Source organism: Aquila chrysaetos, chromosome 1 (assembly GCF_900496995.4).
Source record: "Aquila chrysaetos chrysaetos chromosome 1, bAquChr1.4, whole genome shotgun sequence".
In the NCBI taxonomy this organism is placed as follows: domain Eukaryota; kingdom Metazoa; phylum Chordata; class Aves; order Accipitriformes; family Accipitridae; genus Aquila; species Aquila chrysaetos.
In genome coordinates, this window is record NC_044004.1 from 56,017,603 (window position 1) to 56,030,682 (window position 13,080).

Here is a 13,080-nt window from a genome sequence, read left to right on the forward strand (position 1 = left end):
TAAAGCATGAAAGAAAACTGATAGGGCAAACAGAAGGTTACACCACTTTTCTTTCTCCCAAAGTGCTATTATTTCTCAAAGATCATCCTTGTCTTCCAGGTATATTACTCTGCCTTTTTCCAATATGAAAATAATTTTCCTGTTAGATCCATTTGGATCGGGTACATTTCTTAACATGTATCTATGGTATGCCACATGCTGATACTTTATACATGCTTCATTGACATATTTCTTATCCGATACATTAACAAGCATACCGATGTACAGCTGGTTTTGATTCTTCTAGTATCCCAAACTCCCCTGCATACTTTTGTTGTTTCTTTCCTTCATCTGCTTTTCCTTTCAGCAACACCACGTGTATGTTGCAGCATGCTAGGAGAGGCATCACGTTGTTTTTTTCGATAGCTTCAGATTCTTGGGTGGTTAACTCACCACTACAAAACCTAATCTTTTAAAAGTGTTCGAAAGATAATAGTCTGTCTTTAGACAGCTAGTTAAAATTGTTCACTCAGCCAAAAAGCATGCACTTACTGAAGTGACAGCCAGACACTAAAATATGAAGTATTGCTAATGATTTACAAATAAATTGCCTGCCTCTGTTTAACTTCTGTAAAATCTTTCCCTTTTTTGGGGAGGTGGGGTGGGGGCATGAACAGCATTACAGCAAACCCTAATTAAGGCATTAAGAAATATTAAATACAGGAATGAAAGTTTAGACATGGTACAAGGCCAGCAGATCATACAATGCAGTAATTTTTGGCACCCTCTTATTCTGTTGCTATAAAGAATTTCTCCTGGTGGTGGGCACCCTTGAATCCAGGGGTAAACCTGTACTTACACAACTTTCTCAGAGTTTCTTGATCAGTATAACCTTCCTCCAAGGCCCTGAAGTCACAGGTAACTATTACAATCCAATTAACATTTATCTTCTTGCATGAGGAGTTTTGATCCTCTCCAGAAGGCGTAGTCTTAGAAAATCATCAACGCACTGACATTTCTTGTAACAAGTTTTAATAATAATCTTAAAGTATCTTTTTCTTTATGCCTTTTAATAATATAAATGAAAGCAGAAATGTTTGAGAAAGCTATGAAGATGCTGAACAGAAGCTCAGAAGTTGCCAAAGAACTTTATGTGTAAAGTCCTCCCCTTTGCCAATGCTCTCCATTAAAATGAATATGGGAGGCATTAATAACAATAATGAAGGATAGTCTTGGAAAGAGGAGGGAGACTAGGCTCCCCATATCTAGGCAGTTTCCGAGTCTCTAAATCACCCCCTGAAAGCGTACCTCTGTCTCCATTAACAACACAGGGAACCCCTGACAGGAGCCTCCTAATTCAAAAACCTAACTTTGGCACCCGAAGTTGTGCATGTGTGTGGGCTGGGGTTGCGACAGGACCAGCAGCCGCACGATGGATGAATTACACACGCAGCCTTCACGAGGCAACGGCCAGTGACCAAAAGGATACAGAAAACTCCCTTCGGTGCCAGAAGCCAGCTGAGCAAAACCAAAAGCGGTTCCTGTGGTGGGTCGGTACTGTGAGACAGCCCACGCAGAGGGTCTGCAGCAGCATTATTAACAGCAGATATGCTGAACATGGTCTGGTCTGGGTAGCTTATCTTCAGCTACTCCTGCTGAACCTCCTTTTGCTCTGGGAATGTTGCTTCCCTACAGCTCTTTGAGGACATATCTGATCCCCATGGCTGCTCTCCAGTGGTGTCTGAATAAGCCCTTGGATAATGTTGGCAACCAAGCCCACTCCTGAAGTGCTTTGAAGAACTACAAGAAGCATATCTGCTTTAAAGGATATGAGAACTATCAACCTGGAGTAGAAAATGAGCATTCCTAGCCCCTTCAGCTTTAAAAAAAATGTATTTATCTTAAACAACACTGCATTGAAAAATGACCCATTCATGTCAGTGGGAGATGGAGCCTCTCAGGAATATATTTAGGTTGACTTTATTAGCTAATAACCAGAAGCATACTAAGAATGCACACTAGAAAGGAAGGCACTTGCTAGTAGGAGAGTAACTCCTTTTCCAAGGCTTGACAGTAACCAAAACCCCAAATGATCTGTAAAAATCAATCAGGTTCTGCACCAGTGCACGATGAGTCAGCTAGAGCAACTGTCCTGTAACACCTCTGGATGGAAAAGCCTTCCTTTGCCTCCTGAAATCAGTCAGTCAGAAGCTCTGTGTTCCTAGTTAATTCATCTGCTGCAAATCAAGGAAGCCAACAAGTAGCCATGTTTTGGACTGATTGAGGATGATGATGTTTTTCTTCCTTGAAGAGGGAAGCAAGCACCCAAACACTATCCAAATGAAGATGCATGAGCAACGCAGCAGGAAAAACTATGCATGATGTACTTTAAATGCCAAGAGCCAGTGCAATCAGTCACATGAAACAATGCGTCAAAACTTCTAATGAGAGAAAAGGAGGCAGTTAAACGCAACAGAAATTCATTACAAAGCTGCTAAAGGTCAGCCTCTAAATTTACAACAAGCCATAAATTAAAGAGTGGCACACCGGTGCCGATCTCACGCCACTGCTGATTTGCCTGAGCTCACTCAGAGCAGATATCGCCAGCAGCGCACCCAAACTTCAGCTGTGACCGCAGATAACCAGTGCCTCTCAGCATCTGGCCTACAGCCTTTCACCAGAAAAGGTTTTCCACCAGTTTTAAGACCTGCCTGCCATAATGGAGCATCCTGGAACAAGGGAAATGACCCTCTCTTCTGAAACAGAGATAACGGAGAGGCACTTCTCTTCACCACCCAACTCTGTGGTTTCAAATTGAAGATTTTGAATATTATAAATCGTTGCTTCACATTCAACATTTGCCTTCATGACGAAAATCTCACATTGTTCACCCATTGCCTTCAATGTGCACAGAACTGCCTCCATGCGTTAAGAAATAAAAGGTGAACACTGTCTGTCACTGTACTTGTACAGACCTGTCACCAGTCTGCCTTCTACCCAAAGCAGCCAACTCAGAGAGTAAACACACTGTTTCACCAACAGCAACGATGCTGCCAAGAAAATTAACACATTTCTTGTTTCATCCTGTGCTTTTTGGGTTGGTAGCAGAGTCCCTATATTATTTACTTTTACAAAAGTCGCTCCTGACAGCTCTGCTTGCATGTTTTTTGCAGAATGCTCTTATTAATTTTTCTACAAGTTAACACACATATTGAGAACACAGAAGTGTACAAACCCTGTTATCTAGTAGTGAAGTGTTTCCTTGCTTTGCATACAGTTCATAGCATAATAGCTTTCAGATTATAAGTTTGTATTATAAAGTGATGCCTGAAGAAGCTTTCTTTTGCAAGTTTAAAAAAAATTAAATTAAAAATTGCCTACTTCCTTTGCAGGCAAGCATCCAAATTAAAAACGTCTCTTCTCAAGAAAGACTGATCTCTTTGCAATGGAGCTACTTTCAAGAATATCATTGAGAAAAAAATTATTTTGTTTTGCTCACAGAGGAACACAATTAACATTAACTTTACTGGGAATAGGAGAAAGTAAACATTACTGCTCATTTCAAGATATAGGAGGACAGGTTTATTAGAATGCTTTATTTTTAGAAACATCATTTTTTTCCCCAGTTCATTAGAGGAGATTTCAGGGAATGCAATAAACTAATAAACTAAGAGAAGCTGCAAACACTTGTATTCAGCGAGTCTTTACAGAGTGACCAGTGACTGCTTATTTGTGCAGTAACCTTTTTTTTTTTTTTTGCTAATGATATTTCATTTTGTATGTAATGGTTTTCAAGTGATTAAAAAACCCAAAACATAAAGGAACTCGGACAATATCTATCCCATGCTTTTTCCACTGATGATCTGTCAAAGTTTGTTAGCTGGCTAGAGGGTTCGCATATACAAACTCCATTAATTTTATTGGAAAGGAGCAAAGGGACAAATAATTAATTAGAAGGAATGCTGGACTCTGAACATCTCACCCATGGCATTTCTTAATGTACTTCTCTTAGTTAATAGAGCTGTTTTCAGTTTTGCTTCCTGTGTAACATTTACTTAATAACTTGCAGTCAAAATACAGAAATATCTTAAGGCATATTAAAATCTACACTTATGTTGAGAGGCATACATCTGCCTGTAATAAATTTAATTAGATTTGTATTATGTAATAAATGGAATGGGCATGAACTAATAAACAGAGGAAGAAAATGGGCATGAACTGATAAATAGAGAAAGGAGTGAAAAAGAAAGCCAATGTAATATATTTGAGTAAAGAGGACTACAGTCTACTGTATAGTAACAGGAATTAAATTCTTACCTTTGTTATTGTATACATCTAGATAGTTTGGTGCTGAAAAAATTGTGATTAGTGAAGGGAAGCCTGTTGTTTGGCTTTTCCTGTACATACGATACCTAAAAGGAAAGAGAAGATACTAATTATTGCCCGGTGTTGTATGCATGTTTGTCACTGACCAAATATAGTGCAAAAAACTGTAGTACATTACTGCACTGGCTGTTAACAAATGCCACGACAGAAAAACATGCATATGTGCTTTTTAAAGCCATGGAAAAAAATATGTCCTGCAGGCTTATTCATTCTATCCATTTGGGACGGCCAGGGATCCACACCATGCTTGAAAGCTGTGTCTCCATCTGAAATTTCGTGAGCCAGAGGTGGTTTTATGTTACGAATTCGTTCGGCGCCCATCCCTGGAGCCAGGTGGCCTCTATGTGCGTGCAGCCCAGGACGCTCCCAGACTTTCCCTGCGTGGGACTGCGGGTGAAGGCAAGCACCAGCACATGCCTTGGAGATGCATGGTACTGCCTTCAGAAGAGCACGTCCTCCGTGACCCTCCAGCTGCCTGCCCTCTCTGGGCATGCAAGTGATGGCAAGGCCAGGGGAGATGGAAAGTATGAGAAGGGGAGGGGAAAGAGGGGGGTCCAATATTTTTAGTGCTGTGTCTAATCTCATCCAGTCTATTAGCCAGTTTATTGATGCCTGCATGTTTTCATTACCTAACCTTGCTGCCTTATGAAAAATAAAAGGCTTATTGGACCAACATATAATCAATCAAGCATTAAACCTGCAAGTAATTGGAAGCAAACCAACGAAACAGTACTTTTGTCTAAGACACAAGTAATGCCAAATACTGCTCTTTAGTCTTCAGCTACAAGAAACTGAAGAATCTGGCAAACATCCACAATAGTTGCACTGAAACCATTGTATAGTTTCAGTGCAATCCCTTCTACAAAATTTTATTTTTCACCCCTTATTGGAAAGCAATACAATAAAAATGAAATTTCATTACCCTTGGGTATTTCATGCCAGTTATTTTTGGCAGAGTAATAGCTTGCTTTTAATTGCATTGACTTTTTAAAGTATGTGATAATTCAAACATTCAGAATAGCTTTTTATATGCACAGTGAATATCGACCTCATTCCTACAATCTTGCTATTTTATCTTTTATCACTATTCAGGTTGAGTAAAGTTTCTACCTCCAAATAAACACTTTAATAATTTATGCAAGTTATGCAAAGCTATTTATTCAGATACCAATCCTTCATTAAAATGTCATAAGTATGGTACATTTCAATGAATAGATATTTTTTTATAATTTTTTAAAGTGGCATAAAAAATTCTGTCTTTACACTGGCTATAGTTTCATGAGGGAACCATCAACACCAGCCGGTGCTTGACCTGGATTGTTTTTGCACACAGTGTCTTAATAAACTCCTTAATTTCATTCATGATACTCCTGCATAAAATAATTTGTGGCTATTGAGTTCCACAAGTTTATTTTCTTGATAAAGTGTAAAACCAGTAGGCCCAGAAGTTTCAGGTAGGTGTGGAAGACTTAAGAGATGACAGTTCTGGCTTTCGTGAGCCAGATCACTTCCCCAGGCAAAACTTCTTTTTCTAAGCTGAATTTGTTTTCCTTCCCAAATTTGGCAACCAAATAACTTTTGGTCATTTTATGCCACTTGAAATCATTAAGGCAAAGTAAGTGGGATATATGAGGATTCATTAAGTCCTGTAACTCAGTAATAATCATGTAAAAGAGATACTAATGCCAGTGTATGTTTTTATAGCATTAATAAAAAATGAGTGCTGTTGCAACTTAAAATTAAGTTTTCCAGTTCATCGTCAGTCAGTTGTTCTTTCTTTCCTTGCTCTGTTTGACAGCAGTAAGCCATTATTCATTTTTAGTGGCCCCTCTCCACACATACGTACCCAGCATCCTGGGCTTCATGAGCTCGGAGTATAGATAACAAGTTATTGTGCTGTAGGAATTCACATACAGCAGGGTAACTGTTGGAAGAAAATAATAGCACCTGTTATGGCATTATCAGAAGCACCACATTTAGCTCCAGCTTTTGAAAAACGTTTCATCCAACATGCGTCATTCATGAAATCAGCCCCTGCTCTGCAGGCAGATTTCAGTAGAGACAACACTAGCAGCAGCAGCTTTTTTAATCCCACCCCATAACTGCGTGGAGAGGAACACTGGAAAGTTTCAGTTCATTATATAACAACAATCACCCTATTGCTTGTCAGAAAGCAAGTAATTTCTTTTATTATACTTTAAGATTCAACGTACTCTGAAAAAGAAAAATGTGATACAACGGTTGTTTGCAGCAGAACCTCCTCGCCCACTAACTACAGTATGCACGGGCTGCTTACAGACACCAGATAGTAAGATGGTGTGCGGAAAGAGAGGAAGAAAGACAGAAAGAAGGAGGGCAAATGAATCTCCAAACCAGAGATGTTTGGTCGTCTGAACTTTATCTCCTTGATAAACAAGAATTATCTTTCCCCTTGACAACTTAAAAAGTAAAATCTGTGACTTCTGAAACCCCCAAAATGTGCCCATTGAATACATCTTTCCCAGACATGTTCTACTGTCTGAGTGAACACAAAATCATTAGATGAAAATGGTCATAGAGGAATATGATAGAGGAAAATCTCATATTTTTCACTGCACATGGACAGTGTTGCTTTCAAGGAGAATGGAGGAGCCCTTTCTTACAACCTCAGCACCGTGAAAACCATTCTTGCTGTTTAAGACACTGAACACATATGGAAGTCACATACAAGGAAAACAAAACATAGCATAACGTGAATGCAGTTTTGACAGCACAAGTGTGAAATATTACATTTTCAGAGAAAAGCTATTTAAAATTATACCTAAATAAATGTTACAGAACTGAAAATGACTCCATTTTGTTGCTTTAAAAAATAAGTTTTGTTTTTTCTGTAATGACTGTTTTCTCCTTGCTTTTAAACCACTGATGACTCTCCATGCCTGTATTGAAGGATAACAAGCACGATGGCCATCTATCACTTCAAGAGAGAAAGCAAACCCCCTCTTCTCCTGTCGTTAGTAATTTAATACAGAACCCAAGAAAGCCAAAATTTCCTGGCTTCCCCTCTCAAAAGCCAGCTGTAGCAAGAGCAAAACAGAACAAAGAACATGCATGGAAGAGGGTTAAGGAGAAGTGGCATTGGAATAAAAAAGACTTCACAGGTTTCACAAAACCTTACCAGGCCCCTTAAAAACATCTAAGGGGTGGGAAAGAGTCTTTATTTGGATGACATCTAGAGCTCTTCCCTTTTCTCCCTCTTTGGGCCAGTCATATACAACTTGTTTTGCCTTATGCAGATTTATTTCCCACCCTTGAAACCACGCAACCATTCAGCTGACTGCTTTGTGTTTCACGACCTTGCAGCAGGGTGGGAAGCGGGCAGCCCTGCGAGGTAGCAAGTGGCCTCATCCAGCTCCCTGCAGCCCGGTGCCCTATGTCTGAAAGGCACTTCTGAATTTAACGTTGCTCGCTGGCAAGGATGCAGCATGATATTGGCTCCGTTCTCACTAGCAGCTTAAAGAAGTTGCATTTAAAACATTAAACCTGGGGAGAAACCAAGTGTTACCACCTCCTGCCACTATCTGGATTTACGTCCAGTACTGGAGGTTGCCTGCACATCAGCAGCAAGACAAGCTGGCCAGGCACAGGAGTTTGAGCTGTTACCCTCCTGTGCCCCTCTGCCTGCAGCCTGACCAGCTCCAAGCGCCCCAGCTCCGAAGCCGATGTGGTGGAGAGGCAGGCTGGCACGGGTGGAGAGTTGGGCTGCCTTCCGAGTGCAGCCTGCCCCAGAGCAGCCTCTGACCTGAGACCGGGACCAGGACACAGATTTTCCTGGATTTGAGGCCCAGGATGGGACATGTAGACGTTATAATTCCCTCTTCTAATTGCTGGGCAAGTTGGAGAGCAACAATCAAAGATGTTGCTCCAAAAAAAAAAAAAAACCCCAAAAAACCCAAAAAAAAAAAAAACCCCAAAAAACCCCAAAAATCAAAACTGATGGGAAAAGGTGTAAACCTCACATAGCAGCTCTGAAATGTCACCTGATGGCTGGAAAAAAAGCAAAATAGACCCTGCATGAACGTCCATTCACCATGTTTATTTTCCACTATCGATTCAACTCTCCCACAGTTCAAATAATAAAACAGCCGGAAAGGTTTGAAGAAGGAAATACAAGGTGTTGGAGAAGACACTAAGGCATCTCCATGATCAATTCTGTGCTGGTTCTGCAGCACAATGGGCTCGCAGTGTGCCTGTGAATAACATAAACTTGCAGAGTCTCTGAATCTCCAAGCGTAACTCACATACAGGTACGTTACAGGACTGTATGTATTATCAAAGACCATGGCAAGAGCAGCCTGTTTTGCAGTACCTTAGGGGCAGGATGCAGTCACACAGTAACACTGTTAATGCAAAATACTTAAGTAAAAGCTGTTGCTAAACATACTGAGCAAGTTAAAAAAAAAAAAAAAAAAATCTCAACTAAACATTATACAAAAGACCTGCTGTCCCAGCCGTAATTTCACGAACCACCTTCACAGCCCACTTGCAATCACTTAACAGCCCCATCAGTTTCCAACTTCATACAGGAAAAAGATGAAAACTCACACATACACAAAAATGCAAAATCTGATGCATCATCTTCCTTCAGTTTATCCAAGAGTAATGCTACTGCTTGCTTCCAACCTTCCTGGATATTTTGAAGCTGAAATGTCATTTGCAGCTAGAGGCTACAAACCCAGTAGAATGGTATATTGCTGGTTTTGGACTTGACCCATCTAGCATATAATCTCAGTCACAGGTTTGGTATTTGGGATTGTCTAAAAAGATTGCCATTATAAAATAATTTCAATTCCCAAATTACGTGGGGTATCATTTTGGCAACTGCACTGATCTCAAATGCTGACAGGCTGCCATTCAAACCACTGGCAAATGAGAACTAATTTGCATACGTTTCTTTTCGTAATTAATTGTGACTAAATGTAGACTTATGGTGCATTTTGTTTAGAAATTTTTACACTAACTTCTGAAAACTGGGGTCTATAATGAAAAATCTGATAGACAGTTGATTATGTTCATTATTAGTGCAGCTGCTCAAAATGTCTAGCCTATTACTTTCTTTTTCCATAGTATTCTTTTCATCCAGTGTTAAGTACTGCTTTTAAAGAAGATATAATTAAGTGGTAAAAAAATGCTCCTAAATAGACATGATAGGTTCTTCTTTCCATTTCAAAGTAAAAAAGTTTTCTTTTTTTATTTCTTAATTATCTTATTCTTCATAAATCTGTGGAAAATAGATTTCTACTAGCAGAATTTGGCTGATTCTACAGGGCTCACACCTAGAAGGGCAGAGATGCCACTTAGTGCTCCATGAAAATACACAAAAAAATCTGGCTGCCATCTTTTCTTCTAAGTGAACAGCATGGTATCTGTAATGAGCAAGCACTCATATTACCCAGACCACTACAACCCATGAGCAGTCTATCTGGATATTTTATTTTGAAAAAGGCAAAGCAACTCTCAGGCATTTTTCTTCAGCTACTTGTTGAAGCAGGGGCTGGGGAGAAGCAAAGTTTTCACCATATGCAGCTATAATATACGCTATACCAGTTGTGACAATAAATACAGGGTTTAAATTCCCAGCACTTTCTTAACATCACTTTGCTCCTGCCCAAATGCAGTTTCATATTAAACAATGTTCCTCAACACAAAAATACATGCCCTCCAGGTAAACAGCAGGAAGTCCTGCAAAATGCCAACAAAACAGAGATTATGGCAGAAGTTATCAGAAACAAGCTTTTACAGAAAAGACTTCTGCTTGGAAATTTTTTTTTCTACTCTTTCTAATGAAAATTATTGTCTTGTAATCAAATTCCCTACCAATTTTTATGATCGCTACCCTTCCAGAAACACTCTCTTCCTTGCCCTGCTTTGCAGAGCCCAGACTGTAATTCAGATGAGCCAGAAATAAAGCAGTTGGCCAAGAGGGAAAACAAACAAACAGAAACCCCCCCACGCAACAGGCTTTTCCAGAACGACCCAGCCTTCTGCCTGCGCTTCATGTGTCATGCTGAATCACGGAAGAGCAGTGACTCATGGAGAAAACAAAATACCCCACTGCTAAGCTAGAGAGATGTTATTCTCCATGGAGTATGTGACTGTGATATTCCTTACTTCGGCATCCTTTTTTCATTAAAATGCCTCATGCATAGCTTACTGGTTCTGAGGTCTCTTTTGCATGATCACTGATTACTTCTACACAGTTTTGGAAGAGAAGCAATACTTTGCTAACATGAACCAAAATGGCAGACGTTTTCAAATTACTCTTCCACCAATAACTGGAAAAACTGGATGGATTTAATCTAATTTTTTTCATATCCTTCATCATACCATTAAAGCCGAAGCGTAAATATTTCCTTAAAAAGAGGACATTCAAATTTAGCCCAACAACTTCTCTAAGACTACATGCAGATATAAAAACAGGTTTTCAGCAAAGCCCATTGACCTCACACTTCAGTCTCCGAAGGCCAAAGGCAAATGCTCTTGCTGCTCTGCTGTCCTAGGCAGCTCCCCGCACATCTCTCTCCACCTGCTTTTTCTTGCCCTTAGCTGTGCTGTCTGCAGAGCTGCACTGAGAAGCGGAGCAGGGAACTACATGGGATTAGAAAAAATAAACACATATCTTTTTTGCAGAGTCATTCTTTTAAAATTGGATGTTTTCCCAGGTCTGATGGAGCACACAAGCAATTCTACCAATACAGCTGGGCAGATAATGTGAGGGCAGAAAAAGCTTCTGGCCTGGGAGAAGGAGGAGTGGAAAAGTGGGCAAAAGAATCTGTTTAAAATGCTGCTACTGCAAAAAAACCCCCATTCATACAACTGTACCTCACACCCTGAGGTGAAACATGCTACAGTCTTCAAAAGCTTTTAGCAGACATTTCCCTAGTCCTCGCATACTCACAAACTTAACATGCATGTAAAGTAAACCACTGAAATGATGTGCTGGCAGGGCCGAAATTATTATTCTACCCCAGAGCATGTGTAAGGCCAAACCATTTCACTGCTATCCAAGGCTGGCAAATGAAGTTCTTAGAGGAGTCTGCAATGCTAGCCACTCTTGCCACTGCTAACCATTTCCGCCTTTGGTTTTTTGTTGCTTTTGAAAAATATAACAATGTCGTCAACAGCCAAACAGCTTTACAAAACTCAACATTCCTTAAGAACTCATATTAAACTCACTAAACTGATATTAAACTCATTAAACCCAAGAGGCTGGAGCACCATGCCTGCAGAAGACTTCTGAGTATCTGCTCTACTTCTGAGGCCATCCATTGACTTTGGCCAGGCTCACGCCACTCTCATGCCCTTGTTAACAGTCAGTAATTAACCAAGTCTTATACACATAAATGATCCCAGAAAGCGAGTGTTATGCTTGCACATGTGCTTACCTCTGATAGGAAGCCCTTGATATACTTTAAATAGGATAAGACACTGCTAATTAACTCAGTGGTGCAACCAAACTCCTGACGTTCTTTACCAGAGCTTTGACACAAAGGGAATGAAACAAGCTGGGCGTGGAGCCAATCACAACTTTTCGCAGTTAAGACCATGCATGCTCATAGTAACTTTGTCCGAATGCGATGAAAGATTTTAATTCTTCATCCACCCAGTAAATCTTATGGGAATGATGACATTCCCCATCCTAGCGTGGCTTAGAAAGGAGAGAGTTTTCCCCACGCCTCAACAATTGCCTAAACCCACTTAGTGGCTGTCTCTCTGTAAGTTAATATTATTTTCAGAGAGAAAAATAGTCCAGCTGACTTCTTCAAGCCTTCCGATCACTGAAAGAAGCCATTCTCAAGATGATAAGTAGCAGCGTATCTTGCCAAGTCAGATAAGTTTCTTACAGAAATGCCTGAGAGTTACTATACCACTAGTCCATGAAACAAGTGCAATGGGTCATTGGGAAGGTCAGTACAACCAGCTAAGTGCAAATAAATATTCACTAAATAAATTCAAGGCAAAACTAGATAATCTGATAAACAAAGAGGAAAACTTCTTTACCAGGTGGATCAGCTGAAAAATCGGGGGGGGAAGGGAGGGGGAAATGTCACTCAGGGACAACTTAATTCCCTCTTGTTCATAACATTCCCTTAGTACAACATTATTTTGGGTAAGAATGAAAGAAAAGCTTCACTTAACTCATAATTAAAAAATAATTTACACAAGTAGCACTCCATTAATTATTTCTACTTTTTAATGAAATTGCATCAAACATTACCATGACTGCGAAGGACGTACAACCTTAAATTTCAGAAAGGGGAAATGAAATCTCATCACTATTGCTCTTTGTTCACTTTAAGGTATAGAGAACTTTAATAAATTTCCAAGAATGACTTAAATTTCACAGTTACTTTTCACTGTGGCATTGTGCTATTGCTATTTCCAAGGGTCCATAAATTTTGACAATCCACACTGTGAAATGCTGCTGGATGCAAAACGTGTGCATTAAGTGTTGACTCTTAGTACTCTTGAAAATTAAGCTGACTATTCTTTAGATCTCTAAATGATAGGTTAGGCCTGTGGTTTCAAGATTGGATATTTTACAGTGCTAGCCAGAACAGTTTCAGGAACCCTTACACAAAAGGAAATTTCTTGAAGAAAAACTTGAACAGTTTGAAATTCAATAGGCTGTGAGTGATCACCTAAGAAATGCAGTGAGAAGCTTGTTAGACTACT

General features: G+C 39.8%; 1 protein-coding gene across 7 annotated transcripts in view; it reads right to left on the reverse strand.

The window, feature by feature from the left end:
• PPP3CA (protein phosphatase 3 catalytic subunit alpha) overlaps positions 1-13,080 on the reverse strand; it is a 203,683-nt gene that overhangs the window by 28,320 nt on the left and 162,283 nt on the right. For all 7 annotated transcript variants that reach the window (XM_030014151.1, XM_030014134.1, XM_030014115.1 and 4 more), the window contains 2 exons: positions 6,212-6,289; positions 4,297-4,391 (listed from right to left, as the gene is read on the reverse strand). In XM_030014151.1, coding sequence (XP_029870011.1) covers positions 4,297-4,391; positions 6,212-6,289 — 173 coding nt within the window. The remainder of the gene's footprint in view (positions 1-4,296; positions 4,392-6,211; positions 6,290-13,080) is intronic.